The sequence below is a fragment of the Aptenodytes forsteri genome, unplaced genomic scaffold, assembly GCF_000699145.1.
Source record: "Aptenodytes forsteri isolate BGI_AS27 unplaced genomic scaffold, ASM69914v1 Scaffold174, whole genome shotgun sequence".
Taxonomy (NCBI): Eukaryota; Metazoa; Chordata; class Aves; order Sphenisciformes; family Spheniscidae; genus Aptenodytes; species Aptenodytes forsteri.
The window spans coordinates 1,135,186-1,148,551 of record NW_008794603.1 but is presented as its reverse complement, the minus strand read 5'-3'; the positions used below and the strand labels follow the sequence as shown (position 1 = coordinate 1,148,551).

Genomic DNA, 13,366 nt, shown 5'->3' with positions numbered 1-13,366 from the left:
TCCCCTCCCCTGCCCCAGCGACCGGCGGGGCTGGTATAGGTGACAGACGGCACAGGTCGGCAGGTCCCTCGGAAGGTAAAAGAAAGCGGGGTTACCCTCGGAGGAGGGTCCGGGGAGGTTTGGAGGAAACGTTGTTCCTCTACCCCGAGTTACTTGGGCAGCACCCGGGAGTCGGTAAGCAGGCGAGCTGTCACTGCGTGTCTCGGGAGAGCCGAGGATGTGGCGGGGGGTCAAGTGTTGCCTTCGGGCGTTTCAGACCTCTCCAGTTGTTTGTGACTTCTTTGTGTGAACCGCCCGCTCCCAGCTTCAGAGCGTGGTCGAATTCCCGTCTCCCGGTACCAAAAAAATCGTAGAAAAATTGCTTTTGAAAACATCAAAAAGAAGCGTTATTCATCTTTATTTTCTGCTCAGGGCCCTTCTGAAATGATGTTTTGCCTAAGAACGGTTTTCATATTCATAAACTAGAGCACTTACACGCACGCAGAAACGTGTTATGCACTTAAGTTATGTGTTCTTCAGAGAAAAATGATTTCCAGTGTTTATTCTAAGGTACTCTTAGAGCTGTTGATTCTGACTAGACTAGAAAACTCTTAATATGTTTTGGTAATTGAAAAAAATAGGAAAAAATGTCCGTATCCATTTTTGTACTAGCAGTGTGACTATACCAAATACTAGAACAGCAACAGGATTCAGGTTTTTAGGAGAATACAGAGATGGGAATGGTGGTCAGTGCAGAAGCTATTTCAGACGTGGACATGAGGAGCAGAAGATGTTTTGTTTCTCTGATTGACCCTTGTGCCACAGGGTTACTTGCGTTAATTGTAATTGTATGGAAGAGCATGCAGAAATAGTTGCATTCCTAAGGTTAGTATGTTTTTCTGTGACAAACTGTAAGATGAAAGATTGTGGAGGGGTTTTTTTTCATTCGGATGTTGGTTTTGAAATTTTAAATGGATTTGTTAATTATTATTAACTCTGGCTCTAGAGGACCTGGAAGAGTGAATGATCTTGCTTGCTGTTTTGCAGTATCAATCTAAAATTCCCCAAATCACTTTCAGTTCAGTGTTGAGCGTCTCTTTGTTGTTAAATGCTTTTGTGGGGTTTTGGGTTGTTGGCTTCATGCTGACTTTTCTCATTGGTTGCTGTCTTTCAGATGGGACACCCAGGCATGCCGCATTATCCTCCCATGGGAATGCACCCTATGGGTCAGAGACCACCAAACATGCCGCCAGTTCCACACGGTATGATGCCTCAGATGATGCCCCCCATGGGAGGACCACCAATGGGGCAGGTAATAATAACTACAAGATTTTCTTTTTTTTTCTTTCTTTCTTTCTTCCCATAATGATGTCAGGTAATCCCCGAGGTAGGTAAGTCTCATACAGTAGCTTGCAAATGGTAAGGTTAATAATTCGGGGTATTTTATGTCACAGTTCTTCTCCGTGCAGAAACTCTTTTCATTTGTAGCAGGTAATTGATGCACCTCATGTGTAACTTTAATTGTAAATAGCCGTAGGTATGAATCCATAATTTGTTTTTTATTAAAGCTTTTTGGTAGTTTTCTTTAGATTTTGAAGAAGTAAGGTTTTCTTACTAATACATACTAGAAACATAAAGTAGTGGCTCTTTTCAGAGGTGGTAATGGTAGAGAACTTCATGTTTCTTTAATTCTTGGCTAACTCTTATGTCTACAGAGCTGAAAATTATAGGGAGATGCAAGGGAAGAAGTAATTACATTTTGAATTTTTTGCAGAATTCCTTCCTGAATCCAGGGAGTGGTTTATAATTCTGTGTACATACAGTTGTTGTTAGTGTCATGCGATTGAAAAATGATCTTGGCCATTCAGATTGACAGGTGTGAACCTGGGTTGACGGGTAGTGTAGCCAGAATCATATCCGTGCTTTTTGCAAATTTAAAGCTTTTGTTTTCAGTAATCAGAGATCCCTTCCTGTGTGGTTTCTGATTGAATTCTGAACTTCTGAAAGAAGCAATTCTCTTTCTGGATATAATAAATGTTCTACTGATACTACTTGTGATGATGGCTTGCATAAGTAGAAACTGAGTGTCATCAACCAGACCAGAGTAGACAGAGGATGGCGAGAAAGGTTAACCCTTTGAGAAGAGCCCACAAGGTCATGCTGGCAACTGAATGTCTTCCTTTGCAGAACCTTTGATAGGGCGGGTGTGTGTCGTCATCCCCCTCAGCTGGTGTATAAAGGCTTGGTAGGAATCTCTTCAGCATGGTTTTGCAGCCTATTAGAGCTTCTGGTGTAAAAATAACGCAGTTTTAAAAGATGAGGAGGATTTGACCATTAGCATGATAGCTAATAGCGTGAGCTTTTGTGTGTGTTCATTGGAAACTTAAATAGCAATTCTATTTTATTCCTCTACTTAACAGTTCTTTTGTAGCTTCTGTTCCACGGTTCTCGCTCATATATTGAATATTTCAGTCTTTAATATTTTAGTGAGCAATATAGAGAACTCGGGACTTTTTGGTAGATGTAGAGTAAAAAAGTTGCCTATAAATGGCACGGCAGAGAGGAGATTAGAGGCTCAGTTACCTTATGGCCTTAAGGATGGGACAGGACGGTGATATTCTCACACCAGAACTATTGTGCTGGAAGTATCAGCTCATGTTGGCTTCTCTCCTTGAATGATAAGCTCTTTCTTCCAGCAGATATCGGAGGTTTATTGGTGAGGCTTTGCAGGATGGGACGTTCTGTAGCTTGTTTTCTCCTTTCTGAGGTGAACCCCTGTAGGACAGGTACTTTGCATAGACAATAGCAACGGCCTGCTGTCAGCATCATTCAGAGGAGGGTCTTTTGGAAAAGAATTCGCTCTCCTTCCCAATTTTTTTTTTTTTTCCTTTGCTGACTTTGGGTTAGTGTTATGCAGAAACCGAGCAGTGCGCAGGGTTTCTTCAGGACCTGAGCCAGGGCTTTTAAGAAATTTCACACACTCAGAGCCCCCTTAGTTGCAAGTAGCAGTGGGGCAAGAGTGCTTTCTTCTCCTGCTTCTACAGGATGGCGAGGAATAGGAGGGGCCGCCTTCCAGTCTTTCCTTCCTCCCTCACCCTCCCAAGAAAACCTTGTGGATTGAGGGTGGAGCAGTAGCCCTACCACATATCCCTCTCTCCGCACAAGATGCAAGATGAGGAGAGTGGTAACGTGATGCTCCCTGAAGATACAGGGGGATGGGGTCACTTGGCCAGCCTGCCAAGGACGATGAAGGTAAAGGGGCGTAACTGAAAGGATGAAGGGGGTTGACTTCTCAAGACCTGTTTGGGATGAGTGGCCAAAAGTTCATGTTTGTAATGACCTAAATTACATATTTTGTTCATTTTGCCAGTTTTTTATGGCTTGTTAGTTCTTAAAAGCCAGGATCAGCAAAAATAATGGGAAACATGCAAGGTATTAAACACTTTTTCAGTAGCATTTTTGACATCTTTTCAGTGTGACACTTCGCTGTTGCACAGCTTCTGCATAACTATCCCTTTGAGACTATAAACATAAATATTTGAACAAAAGCTAGCTTACCTGAGTAGCAGTTCTGTGGTTTTTTTGGTCTCATCAGACTGCCCAGCAAACTCAGATGCATGTCTAGACTTGAACTTTCCATTTCTGTAGTGTGGTATGTCCCCATTACCGAGTTCACACTCTTACGTGGTTTAATACTGTATGTCTATATTAAGGGTTTTTTCCCCAGACCTTTAAAAAAAGAGTTCGGAATTGTTTTAGAGCTTTGATGTTTAAATTTAATAGCTCTCTTCATCTTGAAGTTGTTTGCAGAAGTTCATTCTAGTGTCCCTGTAAAGTGTTTCTTCCTATTTCTGAGGTAAGAGGACAGGGAGACAGGTTGAAAGTTGTCAAAAAATGTGAGCAGATCTAATCTTGGACTCTGAGTTTACCTTTCCTTTGTTCAGTTTGTTCCGTGTGGCTTTGGAGATTTGCAGAAATCTTTCCTAACCTTTATTTTTCCTGCTTTAATTTAGGATTTCAGTGATAGCTTATTAACAGATGACACATCTTATCATTTGCTGTTGTTCTTCTGTAGATTAAATGGTTGTCTTTGTTAATATTTCATATCGGACTTTGGAATACTGTAGACACGTGATTCCTAATGTTGATTTTGTAGGAGCGTAATGAAGGGAATCGGAATTCTGTAAACCTATCTTACTTTTTGTTGCCAAGTGCTTAAAAGGGTTTTTTTGGATTAAAAACTGGTACCTGATAATTGCTTTTAAATAAAAATGAATGAATCCTCATATTTTATGTTTAAAATACCATAAAATATATCTGAAATACTGTTTAATTATAGATGCCTGGAATGATGCAGTCAGTAATGCCTGGAATGATGATGTCTCACATGTCTCAAGCTGCTATGCAGCCTACAGTTCCGGTGAGTTTAACTTAACTTTTCTGGCTTTTAAAAGGTCTTTGTGTCAGTTGCTGTCGTTACTTCAGTATGGGTATGCCTTTGTTTTCTTGAATTGGATTCTGAAAAAAGTATTGCTAATTGCAATGAAGCTTTATCTAGCTCTTGAATTATTGTAAAAAATAAGATTTCTGCAAGAGGTAGAGCTAGTGATACTTGGTGTCCTGTGGATTTTCATCAGTCTTTAAACTCTTCTCTGTATCTGCGTCTGCTCTTCCCTTCTTTTTTCTGTCTGGATTCTGCTTCCCATAATGCTTCCTGCACCCCTGGCCTCCTCCCTTGTCCCTCACCTGCTTGTAGCTTGGCAGGAGCCAGCGTGAGCTCTGGCTGTTTGGAGGGAGGGCTAGTTGGCCAGCTAGTATATTTCTGAAGTTTCTGAAATTCAGCGCGTTTGAGATCTTGAGTAAAGTTTGCTGAAATTGGTAAAGGTATGAAGAAGTTTTTTGGGTGGAAGTGGAGAGGGAAGAGTTAACAGACGTTACAGATGAAGTCTCTCTCTGAGGTGGAAAAGGCTAAATTTCTTTCCTATTAACATAATCTTTTCAGAGATTTAAAGTAACTGTAGGAGATCCACTTAAATACAGTTCTTTCCACTTAAATTTAGAAATAAGTTATTTTTTATTTTCTTACCATGCAGATACTACATCTCCAAGTCACATTTCATCCTTGCGGAACTCTGAATTTTTCCATAGTGCTAGGCACAAAACCTTTGCTACTGCTTTTGTGGATTATTTTAAAAAATAAGTTGGTTAATACTCCACTTTTTTTTTTTTTTCTCATTAAGGGTTTGCTGAAAAAGACCTTTAATTCATCTACTAAATATGCTATGTGTAACCAGATGTATTGTGTTAAGCAGTCCATCTGCCCTCTGGAGTAATGAGAGAAAGATCACAAAGATACTAAGTTTCTGCAAAATAAGTAGAGAAGGAACCGTTAGGAGAAGGATGTAATGTCACCTTGACATGTGCCAGACGACCGAGAATTCATACCAGAGGAGGGATGTTAATTATCTTAACACTGGAGAAAAACTTAAGTTTAGTGCTTGGGCTCTATCAGACACTAGAGAATCTGCCTGTTAGTTACGAGTTTGTTTCTCACTGCTGGTCTCTCTTTAATGAGATGTGAGCGTATGTTACAGCCTTAGTGTAATTTGCGTAAAAGTCAGTAACTCCTTAGGCAAATTCTTGGGAACTGTGCTTCATTAGTTCTTGTGCTCATGTAGCTACTTCCTAATGCACTAAATATTTTAGAAGCTGCCAAGTAGGAAGGATGTTAGTGATTTTCCTCCATTTCCCATATAGAAGTTGCTACGAATTTCAGACAAGTGATGCTCATGGAAAATGTTGAAAGAATTTTAGACCTTCAGAGAAAAACCTTGAAAGTGCTACAGCCAAAAGAGACTTAAAAGGGGAGGGAGGGATCAGTGCTAAAATCAGTCTAATTCTGAGTTTTACTGTATATTTTTATGTATTTTGGCAAGAAGGTGGATCACTTGGTTTTCTAATACGGGATTAGGAATAAATTTTGAATGAATTAAGTCTGTGGACGTATGGTATTTAGGAGGTAAAGTAGCATGGCAGAAGAGCTCCAGCTTTTAATTTTGCCCGTAACCCTCTTGGCAGTGATAGCAGGAGCTCACACCTTTGTGCATGTGTATGAGAAGGCATTTGTCTGTCATAGCAGCATTCCTGTACCTCTCTGCTATCGCATGCGTACCACAGCCTGGAAAATGTTTTAGAAATAAAAGAATGATTTTACCACTTTCTAATTTAAAATAATTTGTCGATGAGTAAAAAATCGTGACCACCTTTGCAGTCCCGTCGATTTGCTTGGTGAACTTCATGAGATTATTGACTTGTTATAGTTTTGGCTGTCTGATGGAAAATACTTTCTCCGAGTGTAAAACGTAATCTGAAGCTCGTTGAGGCCAACTGGATGATTTGTACTGTTGTCAGGGCTCTTTCGGTCTTGACTCTTTCATCCAAGCGTGGTGGTCTTTCAAACCACTCCTGTGCAGGTTCACTATCTTGTTTTGTGATCTATAGAAGCGTCCAGAAAGCTGATTAGAACCAGTGTAATTCCTAGAAATGATTATTTCAGTCAGATTAGTGCTCTTACAATGCACAGCAAATTAGAATGGAATTTGGAAAAGTAAACATAGGCACAAGAAAAGAAACATGTCAGAAGGGTTACTTATCGGAGACACAAATTTAACTATGGCCTTGCTTAACTGACAGTACTTAAGCTCATAGACATACGCATGCACACAGAGTAGCTGAGGGTTTTTTAGTATACAGAATGCACTTTAAAGGCCTACATTTCGTTGATGATTCACCTGGTTTAGTCCTATCGGATAATACCAAACATAATTGATCAAATAGGATTTCTTTTCTCTTTTTAACAAGTTTTACTTTTTTTACTTGAGGAGTTTTTTGTTAACAGAGTTTGTAGAAGAGAGCTGAAAGATAAACCCTAGCAAAAGTAGACCTGCAAGCTGTATTTTTGCCTACAGAAAAAGAAAGAAGTTGGGAAAACTCTATTTGAATTCTGTTAGCCTTTTTCCTTAGTTTCAAAGAATTTCAAAAAGGGTGTCTGTAAGAGCTTTGGTTATTTGCAAGCAGTTTTATGAATGCAACAAATTCAACACTAATGTTCAAAGGCTTATGCCACATAATTATAACAGAAGCCTACTAAGCTACCCCAGCAGAAATTCAGAATCTCATTTATTTTTTCCTCCCAAGCTACTCATTCGGGAGGTAAAGAAAGATGTGTATTGGAAAGATGGTGTAGTTTATTGTATGTATTGCCTTTCTGAAAAGTAGCTTGATGTTCCCAAGCGCTTATTTAAGAAGCAGTAATAATTAAGTGGGTGGTGGGAAGCTAGGAATCCATATTTAAGGCAGTAGAACATTTTGTTGCTGAAAGTGCTTGTTTGGATATGTACTGTATTTACTGATGATTTAATGACAATTGCACTCAGTACTTAAATGTCTGTTGATTGTTTCTACAGCCAGGGGTGAACAGCATGGACGCACAAGTAGGTAAGTATAAACAATTTGTTACCATTGCAAAATATTTCACCAAAAGTAGGTGAAGTATTTAAAAAAAAAAAAACAACCAAACTTTTCTGTAAAATGTGATTTAGCATTTCAGTAACTGACACCTTCATTGATTCCCAGAAAAACTTTTTTTTCTTTCAAACACTGACTAATTAGTCTTTTATAGAAAAATAAAGCAACCAGACCCTTTTTTAAATTAATTTTTTTAATTTTCTTTTTTAGGTGTAACACCTCCTGGAACTCAGGTAAGTGAAAGCCAAAATTCTAGAAGATTGTGAAAGCAGTGAGGTGCTGTGCATACATGGCTTTACAGGTTTAAAAGAAAACCTTGTATCTTATTTTTCTTCTTATATGGAGCTTCTTTGCTTATTTGACTGTCAGTCTGTAATTAATGCTAAAATTAATAGCTCCAAATGTGTTTCTTATTTGTCAGGTACATACTGTTTTTGTGATCTTTTTGTGTGAATGTAGTATTTTGTTATTTAAAGAAATTTAAGCTTGAACTAAAGTAGGTGTGCATTTCTGCTGTATTTCTAGTCCTTCTAGTATGCAGGACAGCAATATGAGATGTTTCTTGTGGTGTTTTTAGGTCTTTTTGCCCTCCCTGAGCAACAAGTGAATTGTAGCCTAGATACCTATGTTACTTTAAAGCTGACTGTTTTCTCATTTAAATCTTTGCAAGTGTTGGGCTAGATACAGTTACTCAGGGTAGAGCTGGGGTTTTATTTGTACTGAAGGAGATGGAAGGTAGTTCCTCTTCCTGTGTTTTTCCTCTTTTCTTTTTTTTTCCTTTTGTCCTTCCATGTCAGTGACCAGTTTATAAGCAGATTTTTATTTTACTTAGTTTAGGTAACTTTTTGCCTGTTACATATTAATGAATATTTTGCTTTGGCAGTTCTAATGCTTATAGCAGAATTCTGTAGGCAATGATTAAGTCTTCCTTGCTGTTCCTTAATGCAGCTGCGCTTAGCAGGAGAAGCCAGGTCAAGGTTCTGGTATTGTTCAGTCCCCGTGTGACTTATTGGAACCTTTATTAGCATTGTCAGCTTACTGAGAGTTTTGTTACCAAACACTTTAACAATAAAAAGAGAATAGCCTATATAGTTACCCATAATAGTTTTGAAAAATCACTGTGGTTTTTGAAGAATATAAAGTACTAACCTCAAAAGAATGGTTATCACCACTTCATCAACTTTGCTGCTCGTTGGTAATTTAGCTTAACTTCTCCACCCCCAAAATCTTGACATTATTTGAAATTTACTTTCAAATGCTTCTTCCACGTTTGTGGGAGCATAGCATAATTCAGTAGCTTAAGTAGGAGTAAATACTGGATAGGTTGCGTGGAAGGTGATTTAATGTAGGTTGAACTTGTAAACAGGAAGGTGGCTTGCAGGCCAAATTTACTTCATTAGGTGATTTTCAGTACTCTTCCACCTTTCCATCAGATGGGAAATCGCTGATGGAACAGAACTGGTGCTGTATATCTCAATATTGAAACTTCTGAATCGTGAATTAATGTAACTTTGTATTGAGGTATGCAGGTCATCTGGAAGTAATCTCAAATGTTAAATTTGTCTGTCGTGGCACCGTGAATGACCATGAATAACTTTCAGTCACTATCAGATTTCTATTTAAAATTTTGTAAGTATTAAATTACTTCTCTAGAAGATATCCCAGACATTCACCTTTAGTTTTTAAGATGATGAAGAAAATAGTTTGCCTAGATAATGAAGAGGTGGAATCTGTAGAAATAGTCATGTGGCCTCAAAGATACCCTATTGTAAGTTTTTGGTTGTTGCTTTGAAATTTGGGGACCTTGTACCTAGCTTAATTATTAAATATCGGTGAATAGCAGTTGTCCTTTTATTTCTATGAGACTTGCATTCTGTGTAATTGAGCAAGGCAATTGGATCTATAAGGAAGTTGTTTCTCCTCAGCCATATCCAGTAACTGAAACAGAGTAGGTGGCTAAAGCTGTGTTCCGCCAGTCCTAATTTCAGAGAGTTTATGTAAACTGTTGATGAAAAGCAGTAGGAAGGTACTCCCGAGTTCACAGTAAACTCTTGAAGACAGAATCTTCTTGAAGCAAATTTTTCTTAGTTTTGAAAACATGGTGTGCCTCTGGGCCTGTCACTTGAAGGTGTTAGGGTCCGATCACATTCACTTTTGTTTTCTTTTCTGATTGTAATTGGCTGTCTTGGATTGCTGAATGGGAGGGGCATGTGGGAGACTCTTAATAGCTCTTGTCACAAAGAAGTAGTTTCTTGAAAACAATACTGACTTAAAAGTGTTTAGATTTTGGCTTGCTGTCTTTTCTTTGCTGCTGAATTCCTTAGTATATTTAATACACACATTCAAATGACAAACAAATATTAACCAGAATGTCTTTTCAGAGCTCTGTTTTGTTTCGCCCTCAGACAACACATCCCGTAGTTTGTGCAGCCCAGCAAACTGCCACAACCAACAGTTCTGTTAATGAAGAGCACTCTAAACAGGTTTATCTGCTTTGCACTTGTATTTAACTTTTTAGTGGCTTTTGGTAGCATCTCGGTCAGCAATTATTGTTCATCATTACTGGTATCTTTTATTTTTCCTAGAAATCTACATGGACAGAACACAAATCACCTGATGGAAGAACATATTACTATAATACTGAAACAAAGCAGTCTACATGGGAGAAGCCAGATGATCTCAAAACACCTGCTGAGGTAAATTAAATTCAGATGAAGATTACTGTACTGTGTGAGTTCATGTGAGTGCAAGAATTTACTAGCATAACTATTGTGCAGGAGGATAGCTGTGCCAATAGATTATTTTTTTCCAATGGGAGCAAACGCTTCAAATAAGAAACGTTGCAAAAATGTTTATATCCCACTCCTTATGTTGGTAGAACTTGAGGCTGCAAAATGGACAAAACTCTCAGCCGTTTTCCTCAATTTTTAGATAAATTTTCCTTATCTAAATATGCCACCTTTTTAATAAGTAATGTGTTTGTTTATCACTAGGGAGGATTTTCCTTGGGAAGTATACAACTTGTATTCATTGATATTTAAGTTATTTCTTGGCGTAGTGTTTATGGCTCGCTTCTAGCTATCCTTTGAATTTTAAAACACCATTGTAAGTTTGATTCTATGTTTTTGTTCTCTGTCCATTAGCAATTGTTGTCTAAGTGTCCCTGGAAAGAGTATAAATCTGATTCTGGAAAGCCCTACTATTATAATTCCCAAACAAAGGAATCGCGCTGGGCAAAACCCAAAGAGCTTGAGGATCTTGAAGGTAATGTTAACAAAAATGAGTAGGGAGGGTGGCAGTGAGTTGCAAGCTGTGTATATGCATGACTTTTGGCAAAAATTTGGTATCGAAGCATAGCAGTCAGACTTCTGTTAGTAATGAAGTCTGCTGCAATAAGCCGTATGTGGTAGAGTTAATGCAGTCTGAGATTTCTGTGGAACAGTCTCGTCTCCTGTGTCCTCATCACCATCCCTTTTCCCATTATACCCTTAGTTCTTCTCTATTTATGCGGCAGCAGCATCTGCTCCCCCTCGTGTCGCTGAACAGGAACTGAATTAGGATGTAACGTGCTGTGGCTTGTTCAGGGCTATGTGCATGCTCTCTGTGTTAGCAGTAGGTAATGCTTCAAGTCTGTCTTCATTTTAAGGCTGTTGTAGGATTTGACTCTTACTTAGCCACCAATCCTTTGGAAACTTGTAGGAACTTAGTGGGATTTGTGAAGGGGTTTAGGTTGATGGGGGAAGACGAGAGGCAGAGGGGCAACTGTACTAATCCTCATTCACTCGGGAAACCAGGGTAAAAGGGTGCTGGACTTCTGTAATACCGTATAGCTTATAATTGAGTAAGAATTACATTTTGTTTCGGTGTCTTGGAAGAACTGTGAAAACAGTAATGTATTTTATACTCAAAGCAGTAGTGCTGGCTGGTGAAAGCCAAAATTGTGTGTAAGGATTTGCTTAGGTATCAATTTGCTTTTAATTTTTGACAAAAATTATTTTGATAAACTATGACGTGGCAAAAACATTAGTAATTTTTTTAATGCCCTTCTGTATTATAAAGGCAGTGTCCCCTTTTGTACAAACATCATATGATGCTGTGCTCCTGTTTTTCACTTTTAGCACGGTTTTGTTTGGTATTGTAAGGGAAATAAGATCTTGATGAAAAATCTACAAAATCAGCTGGGTAAGAAATGAGTATTTTAAAAAGTATTACGAAGAGTAAGCATCAGCGACTTAGAATAAAAAAGAAGGAACGATCTGTTTCAGTAAACCTGACTATCCGTTCTTTAAACTAGTCTTTTAAAATTGAAACAATTATTTTAAACCAAGAAGTCATTTTTTTATATACCCTAATCTTTATTTAATGGGATTTCTAAATTTTATTTTAGTCTGAATTGATGTCAGTCTTTAAAGGGCACAAATACTAAAATTATTGATAGTAACAAAAATATTTAAAGCTATGCTTTTATGAAATCATGTTAACAGTAACTTTTTACCATGTGTATGTAAACTATTTTTGAAGCTATATTTTAAGTGTTTTTTCCCCTTTCTCCTCTAGCAATGATTAAAGCTGAAGAAAACAGGTATGTTTTAATGGTATGCTAATGTTTTTTGTGTTAAGCTGCCTGTTATTTCTTAAAAATGGAATCTAGTCCTTGAATCTTAAAACATTCTCCTTGCAGCTTTTCATTCCAAATAGTGGCTTAATGTATAAAAACTCAAATAATATATTCTAGATTTCTTTTTAACTGAAATGATTGATCTACATAGATCCACAGTTGTAAAGCATTTCCTTTCTCTGAGCTAAGACTGTTTTGTGTTCTTCTGAGATACAGTCTTTGTAACTAGACCTAAACCTCTCATTTCGGACTTTATTAACTTACTGAAACTACAGGTTTTCCTACCATTAAGTTGTCCTATGCTTGTATGTGACTGTTCCTGGTTTTTGATACCTACAGCGCAAAGCCCGAAGAATCAACTCCAACAACATCTGCTCCAGCTGCTGCAGCAGAAGCAACAAACACAACCACCACAGCCACAACTGCTGCTGAAACTGCCGCAGCTGTTACTACCACCACTGCTACTTCTGCAGCAACAGCAGCTTCCGAAGCAGAATCTGCTGCAGCTTCTTCTGTGGTAGAAAATGAGAGTACTGGCACGGCTGCAGCTGAGGAGCAGGGACAAGCAACTTCTGCCCCTGCTGTGCAGGAACAGAGTGGAGAAACTGCAGCTAACGCAGCAGATGACTCTTCCAAGCAGGAGGCCTCAGCAGAGTAAGTGAAACTACAAAGCACGTGGCTTGCTGCAGTTTTGTATTTCTTCTAGGATCCGGTTTATCTTCAATTGTAGGTGGCCAGGCTGCTTTGACAGTTAGCCGTTTCTTCAGTGAAACGTGAGCGTGAATCAATGGCAGCAGAGAGGAATAATGAGTAAGAAAGAGAGGAAGAAGTATTAAATCTATTTTTAGAAAAATTAATGCCGTCCCCTTGCCAACCCTCTCCCAAAGCTCTTAAACCCTACAGGGAACATTAGTGGCTTGAACACTGCATGAATTTTTCGATAGCTGTAAGAGTTTCTGGGGTAATATTATATGCTTACCCTGTATGTTTCCTCTTCCATAGATCTGTGCAATTGGCTATCGTTAGAAGAAAAGGCCATGATAAATAGATCTTTATCTGTTCTACCAGAAATGAGATCCTTTGTTTTCTAATAATGGAGAACTGATTATGTGGAGAATTATAGCTTATGATTTTTATCATTCAAACAAAAAAGAAACACGCTGGGAGGGGTTATAGCCATCAGGAGATAATTAAGGGCAAGAGGCATATTTTTAGGCACTCCCCTTTATATTTTTGTATTTT

General features: G+C 38.4%; 1 protein-coding gene across 1 annotated transcript in view; it reads left to right on the top strand.

Moving 5' to 3' along the window:
• Positions 1-1,153: 1,153 nt before the first annotated feature.
• The window catches only part of PRPF40A (pre-mRNA processing factor 40 homolog A), a 25,815-nt gene continuing 13,602 nt past the window's right edge, over positions 1,154-13,366 (top strand). Inside the window, 9 exon segments of the mRNA XM_009273147.1 lie at positions 1,154-1,291; positions 4,319-4,399; positions 7,446-7,476; positions 7,717-7,739; positions 9,912-9,989; positions 10,092-10,202; positions 10,650-10,770; positions 12,064-12,088; positions 12,464-12,799. Coding sequence (XP_009271422.1) covers positions 1,154-1,291; positions 4,319-4,399; positions 7,446-7,476; positions 7,717-7,739; positions 9,912-9,989; positions 10,092-10,202; positions 10,650-10,770; positions 12,064-12,088; positions 12,464-12,799 — 944 coding nt within the window.